This window comes from Aethalodelphis obliquidens, unplaced genomic scaffold (assembly GCF_003676395.1).
Source record: "Aethalodelphis obliquidens isolate GAN/ISIS:26980383/991018 unplaced genomic scaffold, ASM367639v1 scaffold19, whole genome shotgun sequence".
Lineage (NCBI taxonomy): Eukaryota > Metazoa > Chordata > Mammalia > Artiodactyla > Delphinidae > Aethalodelphis > Aethalodelphis obliquidens.
The window spans coordinates 25,782,354-25,809,471 of NW_020837963.1; the positions used below are offsets into that span (position 1 = coordinate 25,782,354).

At 38.6% G+C, this 27,118-nt stretch overlaps 1 protein-coding gene across 2 annotated transcripts in view; it reads left to right on the top strand.

The window, feature by feature from the left end:
- The window catches only part of ZNF407 (zinc finger protein 407), a 421,124-nt gene that overhangs the window by 250,722 nt on the left and 143,284 nt on the right, over positions 1-27,118 (top strand). The window contains exons 7-8 of one of the 2 annotated variants that reach the window (XM_027118761.1): positions 1,831-1,951; positions 24,898-25,076. In XM_027118761.1, the coding sequence (XP_026974562.1) occupies positions 1,831-1,951; positions 24,898-25,076 (300 nt within the window). Of the gene's footprint in view, positions 1-1,830; positions 1,997-24,897; positions 25,077-27,118 lie in introns of those variants that run through there. The other variant, XM_027118762.1, reaches the window with a different exon arrangement.

The window sequence follows — 27,118 nt, forward strand, 5'->3', positions numbered from 1 at the left end:
GCAGTTTCCAGTGTTTGGGCAGTCCTGTCCCCATAATGATGAAGCACTGGTTATTGGGCATGCTCCTAAGTATCTTACCTATGCCTCGTCTGCTTTAATCCTCACAATTATCTCCATGTTCCATGTATTATCCTCCTGATCTTGTTCAGGGGTTTACCAGGTAGGGAGTGAAATATGGCAAAACCTGGACTGGGATTGAAGTCCTTTTGGTTTCTTCTAACTGCTGCCCTGGGCTGCAATGACAGGTAAAATGCCATCAGATGAGATGTGTATGCATTCAGTAAATATTACTGCAGTTAATGGGCAAGGCCATATAAACAGGCTTAGAGAATGTAGGACAAATTTCTAAACGTTCTGATTTTCAGGGCAGACATAGTTTTGTTGCTAGCTGAATAGATGTAATTTTAAACCAAGATATTTCATCCCTCATTTTCTATATGTTAGTGTACTTATAAAACTATTACAAAAACATGGGAAATAAGTAACAAGTGGAGTTACATATGTAAAATTAATCCGTCCTATGTAAAATTTCTCAGGAAAAATGTCTCTTGACAAGAGTATTTCTGTATATCACAACTGTGTTTTGAGGAAGAGGTGGTGAGGTTTTCTCTAGTTCACATGTAATGTGAGCTATACACATATCATTTTAAGTTGCCTGGTAACCACATTAAAAAAAGGAAAAAGTAATAGGTGAAGTTATTTTTTATAAATAGATAATTCAAACAAATACATACAAATTATTATCATTTCAACATGAAGTCAATATAACATTATTACCAATATTTTATTCTCCCCCCGCCGCCCCCAGGACTTTAAAATTTGGTGTGTATTTTGCACTTCCAGCACATCTCAATACAGAGGCCAAATATTTTATCTGTAATTCATGATCTGTATTTAGGTTTGATAAAATTTACATGTCAAAAAGTAGATTCTCTTTCCCAAGCTGTTCTAGACTTAAACATTTTTTCAACAGGTGAATTCAGTATCAGTTTTTAAATTTACATCAATTAAAATTAAATCACCCCATCTCAGGTGCTCACCAGCCAGTACAGCTAGTGGAATTAAAAACTAGTCAGACCTGATTTCTTTGAGTTTGTGTGTGAAGGAGAGAAAGGTATTGATCAGAGGGCCGTGAGTCCTGGGTAGGTCCTTGAACCAGCACAGGGGTGAGCTGTATGTGCAGAGAGACCAGGTGTATCTACACAGGGGAGATGGAATTTACAGGGCTGTTAAATATTATTTCAAATGTTTCTTTGAGGCCTCTTTACCTTTTACTCAACTTAGTGAATTACAGTTTCTCTTTACTTCTAACACTTTTTAAATTGGTGTCAATTTATCGCTTGGTTTTATTTTTTTCCTTCATAGTTAACTTTAAGATTTTAGTAAGTTTTACACTGTGTATTCAAAGTATATATTTGTTACATACTTTTCCATGGTTTTAACCTCACTGAGATTTTTATAATGGCCCTAATCTAACAGTTTGTTAAATGACTCAAAATACAGTGCTAAACCAAAGCTGATATTTATGTTTTTATCTGGATGAGTGCTTCACTGTGTGTTTCTATTTAGATTAGATAATTTAGAATCCTGTGTGTATAAGTTACATATGAACTACAAAATGTGTATCTTGCTTCTGTTCTCATAGAGAAATAAAAATCAATGGTATCTTCTAACTTTCTCACTCTGTGAATAAATATTCAAACATCCTAAGTATATGTAGTCTTAAAATTTCATGGAAATGAGTGTCTTTTTAATTGTTAATAACAGATTAAGCCCTTCATTTCCAATATTTGTAATTATTCATCTACAACTCCTCTTGATATATTTCAGGAGAAAAACCTTTTAAATGTGATGAGTGTAACTTTGCCTCCACGACCCAATCTCATCTGACGCGGCATAAGCGGGTACACACAGGAGAGAAGCCCTACAGGTGCCCCTGGTGTGACTACAGGTAACGATCCGTTATGAAGCAAGTGGAATCAAGTGGGTCCTCATGGTGGGTGAAAATCCTGTTAGACTCACCATAAACGAATTGTGTTTTTGAGTAACGTGAATTAGCATGATTCATATATTAGGAGTGGGAGTTTATTACACCACCTAATTTTGGTGACTGTTTTAAAAGATGTAAAATATTTTTCCATTTTTTACAATCTTAACGTTTAGGTTTTATTTTTTTTTTGGCTGCGTTGGGTCTTCGTTGCTGCGCGGCGGCTTTCTCTAGTTGTGGAGAACGGGGGCTGCTCTTCGTTGTGCTGCGCATGCTTCTCATTGCGGTGGCTTCTCTTGTTGCAGAGCACGGTCTCTAGGCCTGCGGGTTTCAGTAGTTGCAGCACATGGGCTCAGTAGTTGTGGCGCATGGGCTTAGTTGCTCCGTGGCATCTTCCAGGACCAGGGCTCGAACCCGTGTCCCCTGCATTGGCAGGCGGATTCTTAACCACTGCTCCACCAGGGAAGTCCCACATTTAGGTTTTATAATCCATTGATGCACCTGACTTTCAAGTGATTGTAAGGAACCATACAATTAATCAGTTACTCAATGCATATGGCATCTCATCTACTATGAGTGAGTCACTCATTTAGACAATGAAGATAATGTAGGAAATGCTTCCTGCCTTTAAGGATATTGTAGCATAATGGGTGGCTTGTAATGGTAATGTTAGTAAATATTTCTAGTACAGATGTCAGTGGTATTTAAAAACGCCAGGGGAGTGCAAAGAGAAGGAACCAGATCAGTCCTGCTAGAGGAGAAGGCCTGTCAGCCATGGCTTAAAAGATGGGCAGCTTTCAGTCACGTATGCATTCTGCGAGGATGCAGGGAGGTGATGGTACAGCGTGGCATTTCTGTGCTGAGAGCACGTTGGAGGTCATGAGTGCTCCGTCCACTCGTGGAGGCCACAGCGGCTAAGTGACATCTGCCAGGTTGCAGAGTGACTTCACAGAGGCCGCAAAGCACAGGGGCAGAGAAGCAGGAGTGGCGAATGAGCCTGTTTTACTCTGTGACAAGGTCCGCATATCCCGGGCCTGGTGGAAAATGAAAGGCGGCTGTAGGTTGCAGCTCGATCACGCTGTGTGGGGGGCCTGTGAGCATAACTTCAGAGCTCACTGTGGTCTCTGAGACACCATGCGATGCGCAGGCAGCTGAGGGACATCTTCTTAGGGCCTTGATCAGCCCAACTGTGGGGCTGAAGGTCCCATGGACCCTGTTGTGCATGAGGATGTGGAAACGTTGAGGGTAGTTCTTCAGTGCAGCCTGCCTTTGTTACATATCAGAATATATACCTTAAACCTGAAGCCTTCATTGAAAAATAGATTTTTGTATTCCTGTGGATATAGCCTGTGCGTTCAGTAAATATATTGCCATAATCTCTATTATTATCCTCATTATTGCATTAAGTTTTATGTTGAAGGTCATCTAATAGTACAGACATATTACGGGTATATTTCATTCATCAATTATTCATTCGTTCCACATTTTCTCAGTTCTGTCTTTGCCTAACACTAGATTGGTGTTTCTTTGAGATTTAATAAAATGGTGATCCAATTAGAGGTAGACATAGAAATTCCGAGGAGCTGATAGTACGAATTCTTTAAACAACAAACGTTATTGAATGCTCTTTTTCCTTATTAGAGGTCATACTGTAGTTGCCTTCCCTGCAAAACACAGGAAAACAATTACAAATTTATAAAAATTTCCCTTAATTATCTCTCTTAGCTGTTAGGATTATATTCTTTCAGTCTGTACTTTATGCCTGTTTTGAAGCATTGTTTTTTTTGGTGGTTTCTTTCATTATAAATTTTATTTTTCACACTTAACAAATTGTATAACCATCTTATGTCATTAATCCTGTGTAACTGTGGTTCTCAAAGTATAATTTTTAAGTCGTAGAACTGTTACTTCAAACAAGATCTTGTACAGACCCCATGTATAAAATAGATAAAAGTGGTGTCTACCAGTTACAGATTTCAGAGTTACAGTCTGTAAGTCACTTATTATAACACTAACGAATATCATATAAGACTGTTTGACAAGCAAAAAGTTTTCAAATGGGGGGAGTTCTTGCTAACAGTTGCTGTTGGATTAGCCTTGGTGTCCAGTTTATGACTTTGCAGGGAGCGCTCAGCAGGGGCAGGTCGTCAGGAGCTAGGCTCTTGAGGCTCACTGCAGCCGTTCAGCCTCTTCTTCATTTACAAAAGACAAATGATTTGGGTACGAACTTCAGGAACACTGCTGACGTGCGGTGAGGAACACACTAGATCACTTATCCAGAGCTTGGCTGTGCACATCAGCCCTTGTTTTCACTCTCATCTCAGGTTAGGACTTCAGATGATTGTAGGCTTTACTTGACCTGACAAACCTCAAGATACTGTTCAGTGAGGTAATGCAAGAGTTTCAGTGCCTTGAAGGTCTTTAGTGTCTGAAAATTATAATACATGCCATGATGGATTTTTTTTTTTTTTTTTTTTACAGTTTTTGAAGTTGTTAAAAAAAAAAAACCCAAATCAATTGTTAGATAATGACTGAAATACCTTAGAGTTTCAAAAGGCCTAGTTTGAAAACCACTCTTTTCTTCAATGTAATTTTAATACTTGCATGGCCTCTAGTTAGATTGTTAAACAATAATAACTTTATTAAATTTTTAGACATTTCTGCCATTTTCAGGTTTTTACTCCAAAAATACTTTTACCTAAATCTCTGTGTGTGTCCATGATTTTTTTGGAAGAAATTCATAGAAGTATGACTTAAGGCTATTAATAGTACTGCTACAAAGATTGGGATGTGCATTTTGTTTGGCTGATCAGTACTGTGTTTTGGTACACTCAAGTCTCTGTATGCATGAACATATTTCTAAGTATTTCAGGTTTTCTGGGCTTGAAATTGTATTATACTTTTGCGAAGGTCGAGGTCGTGTTACTTGTCCCCTATCCAAGTTATCACCTTGAAGTAGCATCACGTCCGTTGAGCAGTGCGTTGCATCCAGCTGGATCCCATCCGTATCAGACCTCTGAGGCACTGTCGTGAAAAGGAGCTGGTGTTTTCTAAGACTGTTGTCACTCTCCTATGAATTAATACTCAGGATGTTTACATCTAGTGATTGCTATCAAATTTCCTGTTGAAATGCTTAAAGTCCTTGATAAAAGGGTGATTTTATCTTTATTTAAGTCTTTTTAATAATTTGAATATTATTGAAAGTAAATAGTTTGAACACTTTCTGTTCACGGGACAGTTTTATCATTCTGCTTATATACAAGGTTGGGTTTGCTTTTACTAATGAACAAAAGACAAGTTAACTTGACCAGGAGTATGAAAAACTTCCAAATATATGAACACTCCTAAAGTTAGGGACTATGAATGAAATGTAGAATTTTCAATGGATACCTTCGTTTTCTTGTGGAGGAGAATAAGATTTTTAAATGAGCAGGTAGTTAAGTTCATAAAGATTGTTTTGGTTGCATAGCATGGGAAGAACAAAATGCTTACCATATCTACCTTACAACAACAAAGTATCTTCTTTCACAAGATAAAGAAATTGGAGTAGGTATGATTTCTGTAGAATAAAAGTATGTATAAGATGATCACATATTTCCTGAGAAAATATGGTCATATTTGTCTCATCAGTATCTTTCTATAATATTTTGTTGCTTAAAATATTTAAATACTTTTTTCATATTTAGATTTTTGTCTGCTTAATATAAATAGATAAACATTATTCCTGTAGAATATTCCTGTTGTTGTCATTATTAACACTTATTTGCAGGTAAATTACCATCATTAGAAACTGAAGTATTATTTAAATTTCATTTGAAAATATATTTTTCATTTTATAAATTGAACATCAGTGGAGAAATTTTAGTAGTTATAATTATTCATGAAGAATGTGAATATAGATTTGTTTACAAAAGAATTTTATAATTGGTCTTTTGAACCTGGGGCTATTTTTCAAGTTTGCATTATTAATTTAGACAGTGACATCTCATTCTGTTTAGATGTAAACGTGTACCCTTTTCCTAAGCTTTTACTGTCTAAGATATCCAAAATTCGAATCCATTATAGATCAGTATATTCCATCATTGCTCCAAAACTTTTTCACTATTAATTAGTATTCATTATAATTTCAAAGCATAAATTTAGATTCATAGCACGCTGTCCTACCATATTATTTATGCAGCAAATTCTTTAGATTTTTTCCTACCTTAAAATGGAAACAATCTAACATTTTTCTATACTTTTATTTTTTGTTATGTTTTAATTGTCACTTCTCTATTAAGGAGAGAAATAGAAAAAACTTTAATATGTTATAGTAAGTACCCTTTCTAATAATGTAAATCCTTATTTCCCCACGGAGTTTATTAAATATCAGGCTGCACTCTGTTCCACTGATGACACTGGCTTTCACAAGAGATCTGATGACTTGCCCTAAAGTTGGCTGTAATTGGGCTTTCTTTTACGTGAAACTCACCTTCTCATTGGCTTCCATTTTTTAAGGTTAATAAATGCATATTAAACAGTAAACCACTGATAAGTCATGAAAAGTAGCACAAAATTCTACCTGCAGTATTAAAAATATAAAGGATATTCTTACATGACACTTTAAATGTCATTTAGTAAGTCAAAGAAAACTAAAATTCAGCCCAAAGTATGCAGTTTGATCATTTATTTGTTGCATCCCTATTATTGATCTTGAAATACCTTCATTGTTCCTTAAGACTGAGATTTTTGCTCAACTGCATAATTGCCTTAGTGCGCCAATGTTACACACACTCTTTTAAAAAGTTGTTTTTACTGTTCTACTTTTCATTTTATTCACTATTCTTTTTTTATTATTTGAAATTATAACTCCAGTTAGAAATATGACATATCATAGAGCTGAGGAATAAAATTGATAAATCCTGCCTCATATTAAAGATTTACCCCCATTGTTTTGCTGAACTTGGAAATACACTCTGATTCTTTTCCTTACTTGATGGTTTACTTAGCTCTTGGCCAGTGTATTTCATAGAATCATTAATGCACTAGGTTTTGATCTCAAGAGGGGTTTTCATTCCTTTTAGATGAGGGGAGGCTAAGAATATTTGATTTACCCTTTGACCCAAGTAGTGGAGTCTCAACAAAAAATGTACTTTTTGTGATATTCCCCGTCTCTTTTATCACTCTTCTAAATATTTTGTTTAGTATTTCTTATAATCAAATTTGGTAAGTTTTTACACATATGACTAGACTAGGTAAAATTTAGTGTTTGTCACAAGCATTTGAAATGTGTGTGTGTGTGTGTGTGTGTGTGTGTATCCTAGAAAGTTTTTGTCAAAGAATACTTTTAATTTAATTGAATTCTGTCTTAACTTTACATGATGCTGGAAGCATTTTTAGGATAGTTTTAAGATGTAATGATAAAAAAATTATAATAAATCTTTATTTCCCTTTAAAGTTTGTATTAATTTCTCAAATACATATTTCTATAAAGTGTCTCAGTTATGAAAACTTTTTCAGGTCTTAGATAATAGTATGCCTTTTTACATAATTTTGCTGTATAAACATTTTATGTAATAATAATAATAAGGCACTAAGGCCTCAGTATACGATGGGATCATTGTTCTGTCTTCCATTGTTTCAGCAGCATCCTGACTTGGGGACTGACTCTGCAGGGGATAATTTCCTCCCTGTGGATGATCTCCCCTGAGGGTTCCTGTTTTCCTTTGGCTTCCTGTGCAGGTCCACAGGTTGTAGCAGGAGAAGCAATAGATGGATCAAACTTGGGTTCGCCCTGAATAATAACAAGGAGAAAAACCAGATTTTGTCTTTGTATCAGAACATCATATATACTGAGAGAGAAGTGAAATTATACATAAGGAAATGAACAGCACACATTTCTTTTTCTGAAGAATCAAAGGTAGCATTCATTTATTTTGGGTGATTTTGAAGTTCCTGAAGAGTAATGACACTGCATAAAAATAAATGAAAATGTCTAATATTAATTTATATTTGAAGCAATTTGATTGATGCCACAAGCCTAGTTATATCAGAACGAAATTTAAATTCAAAACATTTTGTCAGTGAAGTAAGCCAGACAGAGAAAGCCTAATATTGCATGATATCACTTATGTGTGGAATCTTAAAAAAAAACGAAAGCAACAACAACAACAACAACAAAACGGTCAAACTCATAGAAACAGAGAGCAGAAGAGTAGTTGCCAGGGAGTGGGGGAAACAGGGAGAGGTTGGTAAAAGGATACAAACTTTCAGTTATGAGTAAGGTCTGAAGAGCTAATGTACTACATGGTGACTATCATTGATGAACTGTTTTGAATACTGGAAATTAGCTAGGAGAGTAGAACTTAAATATTCTCACCCAAAAATAAATAAATAAAACATACCAGTCAATATTATTTCATTAATATCAAGTCTGTTTGTTATGTGTTTATATTCTACTCTATTTTAACTGCTAGTCCAGTTAATGGAATAAAAAGCAGATGTCCTAGGCTGAAAGGTTAGTTTGAAAGTCTCGAAGCCCAGTTACTTTGCAAACTTTTCTCGGGATAATGATGATTCCAAGGCTTTCCTCCCTTTGTGGTCAGTTCCTTCTGGGAGGCAGATGTGTCTGTTGTACTATGTTTGTAGTACTTGTCCTGGTAGATGGCCCCTTCCTGCTTGCTACCCTCACACAGTTCAGTGAGCCACAGGTAGATGTCAGTATCGTGGCTGGTTTGTGGAACTGTGTTTGGTCATTGGCTGCATAAATATTGCTTAGGAAGATTCTCCTAGCAGGTGTCAAGATGGTACTTTATGGAGCTGTACTATCTTTCACGTGGAGTAGATGTTTCTGGTAAGTTTCCATGGGATCTTTTGAGGGGTTCCCTAAAAAAAACATAATTGTATTTTCAGGTTTTTCTATCCTAATTATGAAAGTTGTACTGTATATAAGTGTATTTTTTATTCCTAACGTTTATGTTTCAGCAGAAATTGAATTCTTTCTGAACAAATATCTCCTAATTTTCTCTGATCATTTTATTAGTGAATTTCAAAAAAAAAATCTCAGTAATTCTAATTGTGGTTTTGATTTAGTTTTGTATTTTCTATAACATATATGTCTAATGTTATGTTTATTTGTAGCATATTTTACTCATACTTTTCTTCTCTGCCCTGAGACACCCAAGCACATAGACTTTAAAAAATTTTTGTTTAAGCCTATGTGCTAATATAGCACAGTATTTATGTCAGACCTTTAGTTACTGTTGGTAAATTTTCATCTTACAGAAGTTGGTTAAGTAAAAAAAAAAAAAATCTGTAGACTTGAAAACAAATAGATTCCATAGCATTAAAAAATATAAATTGGTTCATATGTCTTTAAAAGGGAGAAAAATCTAAGATAATTTGTTTATGACTATAAGTAATTATTTGTTGATGTAGCTGAAATCGTCATTGAGATCACAGATTAATTAAAAGAGCCGTTCTGAACACAAAGTGACCATACATTCCCTTTGCTATCTCTTAAAGTAGAATCTAGATAAACATGTTTATTTAACCTGCTGTTGTTGAGTCCCAAATCCAGTCATTATAAAAAGACCAGCACTATCTTTGGGGATGGTCTTCCTACAAGGAATTACTATGGATAGTCCCTTGGGTGGTAGTTAGATATATCTGTATATATTGTGGTAGAAAGAAAGGTCTTAGAGATGAAAAAAATAGAAAAAAAATTTTGGGCAATAGTCTCTTGCATAATAAGTTATTCCTCAGACACTAGAGCTATTATCACACAACAAAACACTTTACTATGTAACTATCTGTATCTCCCGGCGTTAGAGGCTCTTACAGTGTGTAGCTTATTAGGAAAACCCTGTAATCACCAGGATTATCTAGAACAACAGTTAGTGGAGCATCAGGCCCACCCTTCTGGTTATATGGTTGAGTTTCACAAGGTCAGATGTGGGGCTGGGAGAAATAATAATACCTTTGAAGTGTATAAAAGTTTGACCACCTGTCATTAGTTCAGTGAGAATGCTAAGATCTTAGTTATTTCATTTTGTTTTTGGATCCTTTGTTTCAGTATGTTCTGAAGTATTGCCTCTCTGGGGCCTGTAAAAAACTGGAAGAAGGAAGGAGAAGGAGAGAAAAACTTGGAATGTTTAGGTAGTGGGGACCCAGTGGTCTGTATGAGGCAGCTTCTTTATCAGTGTGCCTTCTAGACCTCAGACCCCTTCAGTAGAATAAGATGCTGCCTTCCTGGTAGCACCTGTGTATGTTTTGGCTTTAGGTTAAGAATGTTTGTAAAAACAAGATTACATCTTTTCTCACTTTCACATCTTTATTTTCTTAATTAAGAGAATGTAGCACAAACCCTTTGTTGACTTTTTCCTATTTATGAGAAGTACTGTGCTTGTGAGAAGTTCTATAACAAGAAGTATTCCCGAATATTTTCCTTTTTTGGAAAATGGTGTTGTGCCTTTCCTTCCTGCATAGTGAGCTGTACTTGAAATAAACCAGAATCTGTTATTCAGTAACATAATATGCATAATATGTAATGTGATACTTTTCCCTACAGGGAATTTTAACGTAATATTAACCTTCCTCTTACCCCTTAAACTTTAGTTCCTTACTCTTAATTCTTTTGGTTTGCATCTTGCTAAACAGCCCTACTCTCTCATTTTGTATCTTTTGTATCAGTTGTGACACTGTTTGGGGTTCTCTCACTATTTAAGTTTTGAATCATGTTGATTAACTGAACTCAGTCATATCTTTCCTGATTGTTTTGGTTTTTATTCATTTTAAATTACAACTTTTAAGAAATATGAAATGAAAATGAAATGTCATAAAACAAATTAGAATTTTCCCATACAGAGAAAATGTGGTAAACTTTTAGTGCTTATGCTTAACTAAATCAGTTAATCTCTTGGATTGAATTATTTGAGGTAAAACGTGGTTGACACTTAAATTTGAGTAGTTTGTTTTGTTCTAAAAACCTCAGATAGCTTTAATTTTAATTAAAAGTAAGATTCCGTCCCACTTTCCACTCCCAAATTATATTTTTCATTTGATTTTAAGTTACCTTCTCATGTCGGCCAGCCTGGATTGTAGGACATATGGGATTATGTGGTGAAGGCGGGCAAGAAGTCCTGTGGGCCATTTAGTCCATGCCGGGGAGTTTGAGTTTTACCCCAAAGGCAGTGCGTAGCCAGTGGAGAATTTTAAGGAGGGAACTGACATATTCATATTTTGCTTTGCAGTAATCACTGACGCAGTACAAATGAAGAGGCTGAGAGGGACACAGCAGGTGTTGGGAGAGCATTTAAAGGACAATTGCAAAGGTGCAGGCAGAAATAAGTGGCTAATCCTAAATAAACTAACACAGTAGCCATGAAGGATAGAGAGAGAGACTGATTCCAGTGCTTGTTAGGAGGTAGAATGAATGAACACGGTGACCAAATGGATGCATTTGGGGACAGGGTGACAGAAAGATGCGTGCCATCCTTTACATGCCTAGACTAGGGCTGCTGAGTGAGCGGCAGTGCCATTTACCAGGTCCTCACTCCCGGAGGAGAGATCCCTTTAGCAAAATGACGATGTGTGTGGGTTGGATGCATTGACTTTGAAGTGCCCATGGACATCCACATGGAAACGTGCCAGTAAATGTGTAGGTCAGTGCTGGTGTATGTGGAACTTGAAAGCATCGATGCGATTGGCATTTCCCTTGGAAAATGCGGAAAACGAAAAAGCAGAGGGGCAAAGAGAAGTGTCAGAGAGACTGAGAAGTAGCCTCCTGATATGGAAGGGACCTCCGGGCAGCAGGCAGGCAGCACTCAGGGCAGTGCACCTGCCACAGCCACCCGGACGGCATGGGTTCTCTGGGGAAGCCCGGTCCTAGCACAGGGGTAGGAGCAGAAAGCACGCGAGGGGTCAGAGGTGACGTGGTGAGGATACTTGCTAGCTGGTCTTGAAAGGAGTGTCTTGAAGGCTGCTTCCTGCAAACGCTTGGGGAGCTGGGATAGCTGCATGCACAGAGAGCTGGATGCACATTGTATTTGTGTGTTTGTTTTCATCTGTTTGCTTAAGATTGCTTTTAAAATTATACTAAAATGCTTACAGGCGGAGGTGAAAGAGCCAGCTGAAATAATGAAGTTGAACAGTGCTTTTACCTAAGGGCTCAGGTGGTGCATGTCAGGTGAGGGTTTTGTGACGCATCAGGGGCGCTGATAACGATTTTGAAGAATCAGCAGTGCCTCCCTGTTCCCACCTTGGGACCTCTCGAGATGGAGAGCTACAGCTTCAAACCTCTGAATCTTTACCCTCCCACAGTTTGGGAATACTGCGTAGCACCAACTTTTACCTTTGTTGTGTTCAGAGTTTTGAATCAAAGAACATGGAGACTGTGTAATGGGACTGTTCTGCCCTCCCTACATACACATTCAAACATTGGAATTTTATTTGCTTTCTATGAGGAATTTACTTCCACAAAATATTGTACTACTTTAACTGTTATACATAATTCAAAAATTTGCTTGGCACTAGCAAACAATTCAGGGCAATCATTTAACAAACATTCATCTTAAATGTAATCTTTTAAAGTGTGACATCTTTTCTATGACTTATTCTAAACAATTTTTGCTAATGTCTTAGGGTTTTTCTAAGGCCAGTAAATCTCATGGGCCCCTCTAGTAACATCATAAGCCAGTGGAAACTCACAGACGTTTATCGTGATGACACCTGACCCCCATATATATGTACAACCCTTGCTGTTTGTTTTACCTACCTTTCATTTGCGTGACTTCTTCCAAATAATTATAGATATGGTATAACTCTTTGACCAATCACAGCTTTGATTATTCTTCTTATGTCCATTTGTACTAAAACTTCTGTTTCACTGTTTTAGATTGACCCCTGCCTTCTTCAAATTGCCATATTTCTAGAAACATATACGCTACTGGAATGGTCCTACCAAGAGAAACGTTAATAATAAGGACCATGTGGGTACTGGAGTTAGTGTGTGTATAGTATGAAAAGAGAAAGCAAATATATCACTCCTTAGGGTGAGGTAGGGTACATGATTTGTTTTCATGACTTAAGGTATATTATAACTGCTGAGTGTTGGTGTCAGTTGTACTAAACCACTAAAAAGTGGAAATAAGTCATATATATTGCCCCACAGGTTGATGTATGCTTTTCTTTTGCATTCACTATCATTTTGTATGGATTTCCTTTGATTCTATTGGAATTTTTGCTGCTTTGTTTCATTATAAATTATGGTTACCACAAGACAGTTATGGCTGCCTCTCAGATTTTGGTTTTAGCTTGTTTCTCAGCTTTAAAAATGAAAAGCACATTTCCCTTTGCAAATTGAGATAGTTCTGTACATCTTGTAACAAATTTTTGGCACCATTTCCATGAGTACAAATAAAGGTAGTAGAAATACCACAGCGCCCCTGAGGTAGGTTCATTTTAGCATTGGCTGCAAGGTGTTATTCAAACAGTTGGGGCAGCTTCCTTTCTCTCTCTGCTAACACAGCTTTCTTAAGAAGAAGGCTCTCAAAGACGCCACCTAGGAATGGCAGTGAATAAGTGTGTCATTGGAAATGTACCCTCAGACTCAAGGAGCTATGTGCCTGGGAAATATATGGACGATATCAGTGTGTGTGTGTGTGTGTGTATATATATATATATATATATATATATATATATATAAATTAATTACATGTTCCTTCCAATTAATGATTTCTGGATGGCCTGTGAAAATGACGTTATGAATGTAATGAGTACAGAATCCAAGTCCTACCTCTTGTTACGTGTACTTGTTTTTAACTACACACGCACACACACGTATTACCTTCCTTGCATCCATTTTTAACACAACAATCTTCTAAAACGTTGTGGGTCCTGATGTAAAAGAGATTCAGAACAAGGCTCCAGTTTTATTCTTTTTTCTTTTTTAGTTGAAAACTGGAAGCTGTGTCTGCTTTAGCTGTAAAAGCACAATCAAGGCCCCACGATAAGTGAGTCGGTGCTGTGAAAGTAAAACGAATTTTGCCTTCACTCACATGAACTATAGAAGGAGGAAGCTTTATTGTCCCTGGGAAAGTGATAAGGCAGAGTAATTGTATATTATACTGTCCTGGAACATCTGCCTGAAGACTGTTGGAGCAATTCATCCATCATGGACGATACAGCATGCTTTGTCTTTCTGCTTTAACCCGTCCCCACTGCTGGCCTGCGCAGAGGTTTTGATAGGGACTGTGCCTGGGCCGGGGCGCACATTAATCAGTCCCCTTGTTCAACACTCCAGCTGACATAATTACAACCTGCGCACAGCAGTTATTCAAGTCGAGTCCTTGTCACTCGTGGTGCGAAACTACACAGCCCCGATCCCGGAGGAGATTGCCTTATCACACAGAACAAGGGCTCGCAGGAGTCGAAGAGAATAGAAATGGGAAAATGTCTTCCGGGAGTACTGTATATTCCTTTAAAATAAGACGTTTGAGAGACTTACAAGGGACAAAGGGAAGCATCGTGTGCAGTGACTGAAATGAACCAGTTATGATTGTTAAATGGATTACCTGGAGCATTTCTGTAAAAACGGACGTAGATTATTAAATAAATTCGATGGCCCCTCGTAATCAGTAATTCTCTTAAGTTTCTTCAAAAGTGATCGCAAAACTTTACAGTTATAAAAGGTTTAAACGCTCCTTGATAGGACTCAATTTTACAAAATAAAGTATGCATTTAAAATCTACTCTCGGTATACACTTAACTCAGAGAGCTTTGTAAGGAATAAACGTAGAGCCAGAGAAAGAGCCTTTCAGGAGACTTTCAAAGACAGGGAAGTTCACTGTTTCCTGTGGCCGGAAAATAAACTTTCCGTCTTATTATTTGCCACACCCCCTCACTCTAATCCTGGTGGCATGCTGGCCAGGCCCCTCCAGTATACCAGGTGTGAGGGACGCACTCTCCTTTCAGCCACTTGAGAAGTATTTAAAATTTTATCGCAGCCCCTCCCGTGCCCCTAATAGACCAAGGGAGTCTGTGGGCATGTAGTGAATTATTGTGATCAGGTCTGCACACCTCCCCAGTGAACTGTGCTCTTACTCATGTGTGCAGAAGCTGTGGGTATTTTAAATCCAGCCTTTTAAATTTTTTTTTGTCTCTTTGACATTATAAGATTGTCCCAAGTAAAATCAAGTGTGGCCCAGACTCAGAAATGTTGTGAAATGTATTTTTGGTTCAGTAAAAATTTTACTTATATAACCTTAAGTTTGAAAAGCTCTCAACTAGTAAAGCTACAGTAAACTACTACATATATTTATATCTTCAGTTGTAAAGCAGTATTATTTGTAGCTGACTATTTCAAGCCAGAGTTCAGTAAGCGCACACCTGCGTGTAGTTGAGGCCCTGGTGAGCGTCTCTGTGCGCCTCTCTGCCCTCCTTAGCCTCCCCTACAACTACGATTCCAGTGACTGCTTGGACTTAGCAGGAGGGGCAGGCTGCACTTGCCTCAACTTTATTAAAGATCCTTTTCTTCGGAAGGCCTCTCATCCACGTGCCTTTCCTGGTTTCACATCATTTCACTTTGCTAAATTAGCTAGTTAACAGAAAAGGAGAGACTAACACTCTGTGCGGTAAGGACGTAGGTTTGTAGAAATGAAAAGCTGGAGTGGGGACTCTGTTTATTTCAAAGGTCCAATATAAAAAGAGTGGCAAGATAACAGCGGAAAGGATCTCCACCAGCACTCACTGCAGCTGTGCAGAAAACGCGTGGGAGGACGAGCAACATGTACGGCTAACGTGGTCTGATTTCGCCAGTCACAGACTTCAAGCGGTGTTGTTAGCTCAGCCTTGAAAAATGTTTCTGTGGTCAAGTCAGTTTGAGAAACACTCTCTGTATTGCACTGCCTTCCTCAGACGCATAATGAACAGCATATTAAAGACTCACAGGATTCCTGCTGTAAAGAAAAATATATAGGGACCTCCCTGATGGTCCAGTGGTAAAGAGCCTGCCTGCCAGTGCAGGGGACGCGGGTTGGATCCCTGGTCGGGAAACTAGTCTTCCACATGCCGTGGGACAACTAAGCCCATGTGCCCACGCGCCCCGGAGCCCGCGTGCCACAACTAGAGAGAGAAAACCTGCATGCCGCAATTAGAGAGAAGCCTGTGCGCTGCAGCGAAGACCCGACGCAGCCAAAAACAATAAAGAAAATAAATGAATATTTTTTTTAAAAAAGATTCCAATGGTATTAAAAAAAAGAATTCCAAGTTGGTGATTAAAAAAAAATATATATATATATTTCAGTTACACACAAAATTATATATATAATTTTGTGTAACTGAAGTATGTGAAACGTTGGCCACCGAGGCCTTTTCCCTGAAGCCCTGTAGGCATCGTGCTGGACTAATTTGGATGCTGGGATGTTTCTGTGTTGTTAAAGGATAGGCCACCATTAATGTCTGCTACGCGTTTTTACCTGAGAGAATGGGCATTTATTTTCTCATAAGCATGTAGGATACGGCATCTGGTAATTACTTAAACTTACTTATATAAGCTTATAGCTTGTTGTCTTCATGGCAGATGAAAGTCTACTAGGTTGCGCTTTTCTCAAAGCAAGTTGCCTTCTTCTAGACTGAGAATATATATTCAGTATATTAAGAAGCGAACAGTTAATGAAATTATAAGTGTCTTTTCTCTTTGGGCTAAAGAAGAACCAAGGAGAAGTCAAGGTTCTGTAGGGCTTGCACTGGTGGGTGGCCCTCCTCGCTGCTTATGCCATGGAGGACAAGCCACGTCTGGCCACGTGTTTAAATCAGTCTCCTGTTCTACAACCACACAAACTGTGTGAGTGGGACTATTCTTGGAGCGTTAAATGCTAACGAAACAATTTGGGTTTCTAACAGAGACAGAGCTTCCTGTCGCTTCCTGCTATTTCTTCTTTGTCAATCTCATTGTTCTCCAGTAGAGTGGAAGGTGGAGCAGGTTGTTAAATTCAAAGCACCTTATTGCTCTTACTGGTTGTAGAAACCAAAACAAGCAGAGATATGAACAGAGAAGTAATGTAAGTGGATGTAAATGTGGGAACATGAATGGTGAAAAACAGATGGGAAGTTCTACATACTTTTGGGAGTAGAAGGAGCGGTAGAGCAGTGTGCAAATCCTATCAAAGGCAGTGGCATATCCATAGGTAAGTGTGCAGTTAATGTTATTTGAAGTCAGTTGAAGTCAGTCAAGTATTTTGAATAGCATGGAAACAAGATAATTTTAGGCCATTCTCAATTAAAGATGTCACTGAAGGGGGCGTGGCAGTCCTGTAAGTAGACAGGTGGAATTTTCAACCCTATTTCAAAATTAAGTTTCATTTTATGAAGCATGGCCTTTTGTTATGGTTGTTGATGTACATGGCTCACCTCTCCTATCACATTGCGTTCTCTTTGAGGATATAACCAAAATGATTCATTTTTATGTTTCTTTTAATATAGTCGGCACTAAATAAATATTTGTTGAGTAAATTCATTTTGAAAATAATAAATCAATACCTACGAAAATAGACTTTTCTTGTAATCATAGACTTCCCATGGAAATCATAATGATAATTAGACTTAAATTACTTCTGTTCTGAAAGACCTCCCAGTGGGTTTGAAAGGCTGGTCTTGCCCTTTTAGACCAGCACCCAGATGTACGGGTGAGCAGAGCCCACGCGTGGGTCACATGGGCCAGCGCTGTGGCTGCCGTGTGGCGGCTTCTCCATGAGCACGTGGTATTGGTAGCTGCACTTGGGACGGGGCTGTGAATACCTGACAGCAACATGGCGGCAGAGCCCAGAACCTGGGTCCTTCCAGCCACTGGAGAGCAGTGGATGGATCACGGTCAATCAGGCGACCGCCTTCATCCACTCCTGTGCTAACTCACAGGCTCCTTCTTCCTGTGAGACACTGTTCTGTGTTATCAGATGACGCACATCTCCTCATATCACATAACAAATGTTAACTGTAGCTGAGAAATGGGGAGAAAAATTAATGTACATCAGTTTTTATTGTCACAGCGATTGATTTCAAAGAATTGGGCTTTATGAAGAGCAGGAAACAATGAGAAGTGACCTGATAGGAATTGTCCTATTTAATGGTTAGCCGCCAGTTAGGAAAAAAGAAAAAGAAAATTCGTAGAATTTAGAACAGGGTGATCCAGAAATTGTCCAATTAAAATTTGATATTGCAGAAAATGTTCAGAAGATTGTGTTTTGTGCTTACTTCTGATTTCTATAAATTCTTTTTTGCCTTAGAGTTTATAGAAATGGTGTATTTCATTACTTACAAAATTATCCAAAAAAAGAAACTTTGGATAATTTTGTAAGTAATGAACTATACTGTTATTTTTAAGTATCTATTTTACTTAGATGCCTATAAAACTTACTGTTATTGTATATTATTTTTACTATTTGAACTTTATCATTTGAAAAGTCAGAGTCTTACTATCCTGCCCCATTCCAGGTCCTCTTCACGCCCACTTTCCTGATGTAACCGCTTGTGACCATTCCTATTTTTGTCCTGCTAGAGATAACCTAAACACTTTGCTGCTTCTCTGTTTCTTGGTGTATGGGCAGCATAGATCAGGAAGTTAGCTCATGCACCCGGTTTACCGCTACACCTCTCCTCTCTCCCCTATTTTTTTTTACTGTATTCATTTTGGCTTTCTAAGTGATTACCTTTACAACCTGACTTACCTTTCTTAAATCTTTTACTTGATTCATCAAATTGAATTATGTCTATGTAAGCATGAGAATCTTCACACTTGATTTTCATTTCTATTACCAACTTATGCCAGCTATACTGTTGTATTGTTTATGACATTTACATTCTGTATAATACTATCCAATCCAGTTGTTTTTAAGCTGCATGTTTTGATCATATTTGCTTTACATGAGTAAAACTTAAAGATATTCTCATGAATAATCCAAGTGATCCAAAAATATACTGAGCAAACGTAGAAGTTCCCTCTGCCTTGGAAACCTTTCCATAAATATAATTACCATCAATAGTTTGCTAGGCTTTCTTCTAATACCCATTTAATGCATTTGTGTATCTATGAGTATATTGTATAGTTTTCAAAAGTTGAAAGGATTCTTATATGTATTTACCTGGGACTTGCTTTTTTTTTTTTAACTTAACAGTGTGTCTTGGAAGTTTTTCCATGGTAGTACATAAGGTGTACCTTATTTTGTTGAATGGCTTTTGTCCAACAAATAAGGATGAATGATGAGCTGCACACACACACACCAGGGCTTCCTCCGTAGCATTTGAGGGAGATTCAGAGACAGGCATGTCATCGTTACTCCTCCTCTCAGCCTGTCTCTGTACCTGTCACACCTGTGGTTCTCTGGAGCCACACTCAGGGACGTTGCGGTGCCTGGCGTCAGACTGGGAAAGGCACCATGGGACTGGTCAGCTCCACTGCTTGGGGAGCCCACCCTGGATGGCGTGAGGTCAGGGCTGTGCGGGAGCAGTCGTGTGGCCTGGCCTACCAGGTCGCTTGCCTTGTTCTGGCACCACTCACGGCTGGGGGGTACCCTTGCTTTTCCTGGGATCAGGCTGTGCCCTCCCAGCGTTCTACCAGGATGTAGCTGGCTTCCATGGAGCTCTGTAGGAGACCAGCTCCTACTCTGAGAAGCAGGCTTGCATGGTAACCCTTACCTCTCAGCAGTATGGAAATCCTTAGTGTGGATCATTGTAAATTAACAACTCATTTCCTTTGTAAGCAAACATCTAGTTTCACATTCTCCCCTAGTGTTTAGCCACAAATAATGGTTTAATGATTCTCCTTATGGATAACTTCTAGAAATGAACTCCTAAGTCTAAGAGTATGTGTGTATTTTACTTTTGAAGGCTATCATCAAACGTCTTCCCGAAGCCTTTGCTAACTGACACTTACCAGTGGCATTCATTTCCCTTACCATTCATTAATGCTACCAGTCTTCTTAAATTTTGCCCTTCTGTTACCTTAGGCTTTTATTGGTATTTCCTTGGTTACTGGAGTCATTTAATGCTTACATAACCATTTGTAGAACTCCAGTTAGGAATTTCTTGCTTATGTTTTTTATCCAGTTTTTAAGATTTTTATCTTTTTTCTTATTAATCATAGGTACTCATTTTGTAGTCTGTATATTAATCATTTTATATATGTTTCATATATTTTGTCCATTTCTTTGCCCTTTTAACTTTATTTATGACTGTTATGCTATATAGCGGTTTTAAGTTTTATGAAGTGTTTTTGCTACATCTTTTTATAGCATTTGTGTTCTGAATTTTATTCAGGAAAGCTCTTTCAAATCAAGATTATAAAAATGTTTTCTTGTATTTTCTTCCAGCACGTTTATAATTTAGTGTCCTTAGGTTAATCTTAAAGTCCAAATGGGATTTACTTTTGCATGGTATTAGGCCACAAGAGTCTAACTATTTCTTCCCCACGTGATAGGTAATTGCCTGAACACCGTTTGTTGTATGACCCATCATTTCCTCACTGATCTGAAATGACATCTTTATCCCCATATACATTGGTCCTTGTGTTCTTTGTCCTGGTGATGTATTGTGTTCAACACTCCCAATGACATTCATCTGTTTGCTAAACATTGTTGATAAAATGTTCCATTTTAACCAGAGGAATATGAACTTCTTTATTCTTGTACCCTCTAACCAATGTTAACTTTAACTAGCACAACTGTTTAGTAATCTAAAATTACCAGCCTCTTTCTTTTTTTTTTTTGTTTTTTTGTTTTGCGGTACGCGGGCCTCTCACTGTTGTGGCCTCTCCCGTTGCGGAGCACAGGCTCCGGACGCGCAGGCTCAGCGGCCATGGCTCACGGGCCTAGCCGCTCCGCGACATGTGGGATCTTCCCGGACCGGGGCACGAACCCGTGTCCCCTGCATCAGCAGGCGGACTCTCAACCACTGTGCCACCAGGGAAGCCCTGGATTACTCTTTTAAAGATACAGTAGAAGCCTCTTTCAACTGAGCTTTTAGATAAATATGTACTATAATACACTTGTTCCAATGCATACTTAACTACAGAGTAATTCTTTTCAAGCGTATTGGTTCAAAAAGTATATTCTGAACATGCATAGAAAGAAATCACATTTCTAAACATATATGCATGCATGCACTATATAACTGTTTGGGAAATCTATTTTTCAAACGAATTGAAATTGCCTTTCGTATACAGTGAGAAAATTGCTAATGATGATCCAGATAGTTGAACTGTACTGCATTTAATAGAAAGACTAGCAACAGTAATCAAAAGCGAACTGAGTACCTCCTGTATTTTCTGAACTTGTTTAGTATCATTTACCTTAACCCTCATGACAGCCTTATGAGAGACATATATTATTCCCATAAAATAACAACAACAACAAAGTACTCCATGGTCAGCAAGTGTGGAAGGGAGAATGTTAAAGAAAACTAACACAGTTCTTTAAGTAGAACTTTCAGAAGATTTTAATGTCCATTTACATACACAACCTGTCAGATTATTAGCAGTAGACCAAGACAGTCTTTAATTTCACACAGGAGTTTGGGAGTGGTGAGGCAGATACATAGCTTCCCTTGGGGAACTAGGAAAGGAATGTTCATTGGGATGTGTGTGCACGTTAGCGCATGACATCTGTGCCCGCTCTCTCTGCATTTCCTTTTCTTTATCGGTAAGACAGTACTACCAGTACATGTTAATAAATACATAGAAATTACCTGATTGTGTCTTAGTGATACTACTTTATTCTCTCTGGTTCCGTAGTTAACTCATGATGTTTGCCACACCAGCTCACCAGCACAGTCTTGTGATTGATGATCTGATGGCTTGGGTGGGAAGTTGTGACCTGGGAGGAAAGGAGCAGTGCAGAAGGATGAGTTCTACCAGATGTGAGCCTTGTGCAGCTTGGTTCGTCGTAACAGATGGGCGCAGGCAGAGACAGACCAGCAGACTGTGATAGAAAATCCAGAATTAGCTTCAAATAAATAAAATATTGATGAAGGTAGCATTTCAAGTCAGTGGGGGAAAGGTAGACTATTAAGATGTTGTCTTGACAGCTCTGGCTAGCAGTCTGGATCCACAGTTCACACCACACTCTAGGAGAATTTTGCAAGGGATCTAATATTCAGTGGAACATAATGAAACTATTCAAGTACTAGAACCAAATTAGGGACAATCCTTTTATGACCTCCAAGTAAGGAAGCCATAGGACAAAAGATGAACAAAATAAAATACTTCTGCTTTTCAGAAGATGCTGTAAGCAAAGTCTAAAGGAAACTAAGGAAGAAATATTTGTTACTTTTGTCATAAAGTATCTACCTCCTTTATGTATAAGAGAATGACTAACAACCCTTAGGAAAAAAACTGATCAAAAATATGGAAAAGCAGTACAGAGAAAAGAAAATACATATGACATTTCAATATTCGAAGAAACTTTATTCGTTACAAAAGAAATGCAGATTAAAACTTTTAAAGGTTAAAAATTGAAACCCCAGTGAGCTACCATTTTTCACCCACCAAGTTGGCAAAAATGTGAAAGTTTGGTAACACAACACATTACAGTGGCACGAATGTGCAGAAACAGACTCTGTCAAACGTTGTTGGTGGACGTGTAAATTGCTACAACTCCTCTGGATGGCAGTTGGGCAGCATTTATCAAAATTACAAAAGCATATGCCCATTGCCATTGGAAGCAATTCCACTTGGCATCCTGAGATTTTCTTGGCATCCTGAGAAATGGAAAGTGTTTCACAAGATGATTCATTGCAACCTTGTTTATACTAGCAAATGATTGGAAACAACCTAAATGCTCATCAGTAGAGGGTCAGTTAAATATAACACTCTCTGTCCTTACCGTGAAATACTGCCTGGCTATTAACAAAGGAAGGAAAGGAGGCGGAGCAGAGGGAGGGAGTAGGGGAGGGTAGAGGGAGGCATCAGGAAGGACACTCTGCTCTAACATAGTCACGTGGAAACAACATCCCCGCGCCTTGTTGTTAGGTGGAAGAAGGTGCTGCTGACACGTGTTATGCCAACAGATTTACATACAAGAAGAGGGGAGAAAAGAAGATACAGTGTGTTTGTGGATTGGAAAAATCATTCTTAATTCTCCCAAAAGATTGATAAGAAGTTAGGGATCCCGGGTTCCTGGTGGAGGTGGGGGTGATCCGGCCCGTGCTGGAGGAGGCTTTGCTATATCTGTCTATCACTAGACTGTTTGATGTTTGAAATATGTGAAAGTATGTTTCTTCAACTTCAGTGGTGCATTATTTTTTAATAACTGAAATAATATGCATCAAAAGAGGAAAAAATATTCATTAGGATTCTTTTTAAGCTTCCTTCTTATTAGGTTAAATAACACAAATTTAACATGCTTTTGTGTTAATAGGCAGTGAGTGTGTAGTACTGCCATAGTCTTATGGCGTTCTAGAAGCACTTGTGGTTTATTTTATTAATTTATTATTTTAAAATGCATTGCTTTTGAACTGAATAAAATATTTCCTTTATTACATATTTTTTAAGAAGCCATAAAATTAGGTCGCATCTCTGGTCCTTTTGCTAATTGCCCAGCCCACGCTTTATATATTTATACACGTATATATGTACATATATGTAAAGCTGCCTCAAAATTTTCAGTGTGTCATATTTCAAAATTTCATTTGAAATGTCCTCATAATTCAGAATGCCTTCTCCATAAACCCAATGCTTACGCTCATGGGCCCAGCAAGTCCGGCATGAATCCCTGCTCCCCACAAGGAGCCTGCAGCCTTGCGCTGAGGCATCTAACTTCCCATGGAACTGTCTTGATCACTGTTGCTTCGTAAGTTTTGAAATCAGAAAGTGTGAGTCCTCAACTTAGTTCTTTGTGAGACTGTATTGAGTCTTCTAGGTTCCATGCGTTTCCTTGTGAATTTTAGAATCAGCATTTCAATTTCTATAAGAAATCCAGCTGAGATTTTGATAGGGTTGCACTGAATCTGTACATCAATTTGGGGAGTATTGCCATCTTAATAATATTAAGTCTTCCAATCTATGAACTGGGACTCTCTTTAGAAATCAATGTCCAACTGAAGACATATTCAGTCACCCACTCTTAATGATTGTATGCCCGCTCGGTTTAACTGCTGTTAATTGGACACGGTCTGGGGGCACAGTTGCAGTGCCTGTGCTGAGAGGGCTGGGAGCAGGCGGTGAACAGTTTGCCTCATGAGCAGTTCCCTGTGCCCAGGGTTCTGGTCATTTCAGGCCTTGCATTTCTGCGTCTGCAGGAAAGCAGTGGGAGAGGAGCCTATTTTCAGGGACAATTTGGTGGGAAATATACAGACCCTCAATTGTATTTATTCAGTCCATCCCTCTTCAAAACCTACACCAGTACAGGAACCTCACTGGAACTTCGCACATTGCCCAGCTGTGGGCTGAGGGGCTGTTTCCAGCTACTTTTCTATCGTCAGACTATCTTAGAGCCTTACTTAGAAGCAGCTCACTTGACAGGTCTAAAAGTCAAGGCATCTTTTTTTCCTTAATGCTCCAATTTCAGTGGAGGTGACAGGGCTTGCCTTTGTATCAGTACTCCGTGGTGCAAGGTGTGTTCTCGGGATTAAGGAAACTCCTTCACTGCCCTCAAGTGGTACCAGAATAATTTGATATTAAAATGATAGAACTTGGGACTTTGTGTTTCCAGTTCTGCATAGAAATGAATTGCTCAGGTAAAAGCCAACCTAGAAATTAGCGCCAAGGTTTTAAGAGCTCCCAGCCTCATATGATTCATGTTAACTCTTACAGAGCACAACACTTAGAGCACACATAGCACCTGATACCTGTGAGGTCTGCACGAGTAGTCACTGCCATCGTGATCTGTGGTCTCGTATTATTGATTTGACCTTAATTCCGTTTACTTTTCTTTCTTTCTTGGTAGGTCAAACTGTGCTGAAAATATCCGCAAACACATTCTACACACGGGCAAACATGAAGGGGTCAAGATGTACAACTGCCCCAAGTGTGACTATGGAACCAACGTCCCTGTGGAGTTTCGAAACCACTTGAAAGAGCAGCATCCTGACATCGAAAACCCTGACCTGGCCTACCTGCACGCAGGTAAGAAACGAAAACTATTATGTAAAATGCTCATTCATCACGATAGTTACTAGGCTGTGTGTGCATTACCAGCCTTTATTTAAATGTGGTAGCATGTGTGATAGTATCTGCTTCAAGACTTATAAAAAAGAACACTTGGTCTTATCCCCCTCAACTATAAAAACAGGTCTTTTCAATTATATTTCATCAAGAGCAAATATGACGAAATAATCATCGCAGGACAGCAGAGTTATTAATGGCAAATACTCAAAACGCGGTTGATCTGAGACAGTAGTAGTTGTTTGAGCTTCGTATTTTGGCTAATTGATAAGGTTTTTAATTTTTTTTCAGAAAATGTTTGTGATTTAAAATGTTATGCCTGCCCTATCCCTTGTACCACGGTTTTCCAGTAGATACCTGGAAAGGGGAAGAATGTGACTGAGGAGAGCAGGAGAACCTGGATGGGGTAACAGTGCCACACGTGTCCCCAAAACTAGGAGGGCCCGTGATACGGGTTTCAGGGAACGTTGGTGATGGCAGAGGCTGCTGAGATCACTCTGGCCTTGTTGGACTGGCTGTCAGATGCTGTGGGGGGATCAGATATGCAGCACCAACTGCAGGGTTAAGCACATTGACCCCCTGGAGCCCAGCCTTTTGTTTAGTGAACAAGGGGGCCTTGAGTGCAGAGTTCTTCCGTGCAGAGTAGCCAGGTGATGGATGGTGAGTATGGGACCTGTCGGAAGAGGTAGTCCCCTGCAGGACATTTGCCGGCAGTTCCAACTGTAGTCCAAACAGGACTTCATTTAAATAATGCCAGGGGATCCAGGGGATGTTTAAAGCAGGTGCTTTGGGAGCAATTGGAGCTGTTTTTAAACTGTCCTCCCCATCCTGGCTGTGTGGGTTACAGGCAGGCTCATCTCATCACCTTAGATTTCTCGTACGTAAATCGATGTGGTGGGATCTATTTAAAGGGTTATTGTGAGAATTTAAAAAGATCTTGTCTATGAAGCTCTTAGCACAGTACTCTCGTGCCAAGAATGATCAGTGCAAAGGACTGTGGGTGTTGGTGCTGATGCTGGCGAAGTGACACTAGTGTTTGAAAGTTGTGTGAAATCCCACCCCAGATGCAAGGCTGCCTTTGCAAAATATGTAAATGACATTGGTAATGTAATGTCTACAGTGAAAGAAACAGGACTTGTTGAGTAATTTGAGGTAGAATAATAGTCCTAATCCATTTGACACTGAATGTAAGGTTATTATTTGTTTTCTGCTGTTGTGTTCTCAAATTTCTCTGTTTATACTCATCAGATTGACTCTTTAAAGTCATGGTAAAACATCTGATTTAGTAATCTCTGTTGTACCCACATCTGTTTTTGAAAAAGAAAAACGGGGGTCAATATTCTTTATATTTTGGTGAGGTTGTTACTGCAAAGGTTTTGAGCTAGACAGTTTATCAACTTTAGTTCACAAAAACAGATAAAGTCAAATTGAAGTATCTTCTGGCCATGAGTACCTACGGATTCTTTATTAATATGAGTGCATGACAATGCAGATGTCAGAAATAGTGCCTAAAAGCTGGTGCTTCCAGAAATGGCCAAGCAAAATGATCTAAACTGATGGTAGGTTGTCAGCAAAGTACCATTTTCAAGGTAGTTTCACTATTTCAGCTTCTCAAGATGTAATATTGGCGCATTCTGTCTCTCTCTTCCATTGCACCAATCAGACATTAAAAGTAGGTTATTTTCCTAAAATAAGGTGTCTCTAGCTCTTAAATGAAGTAAACAGCAAAGAAAGGGAGAGGAAGCTAATTGCAGACCAAAGAAACACATTTCTTTTGTTGTTCTGCACAGAAAGGACAGACTCTTCGCTTATGCCATTGCTGCTCTAGTGATGCTGAGAGTTCTGTTTTGAGATATCATTTGTATAAAATCTTTTTTAGAAAAGTTATCCTCGTTTCCTTGCGTATGTGTGTGATGCTCTTCTGCATAGGATCCTAGTTTTCTGTTTGTATTTTTATGATTCTTTTGGAACCTTTTTCTATATAAATCACAGTAGCATTCCTC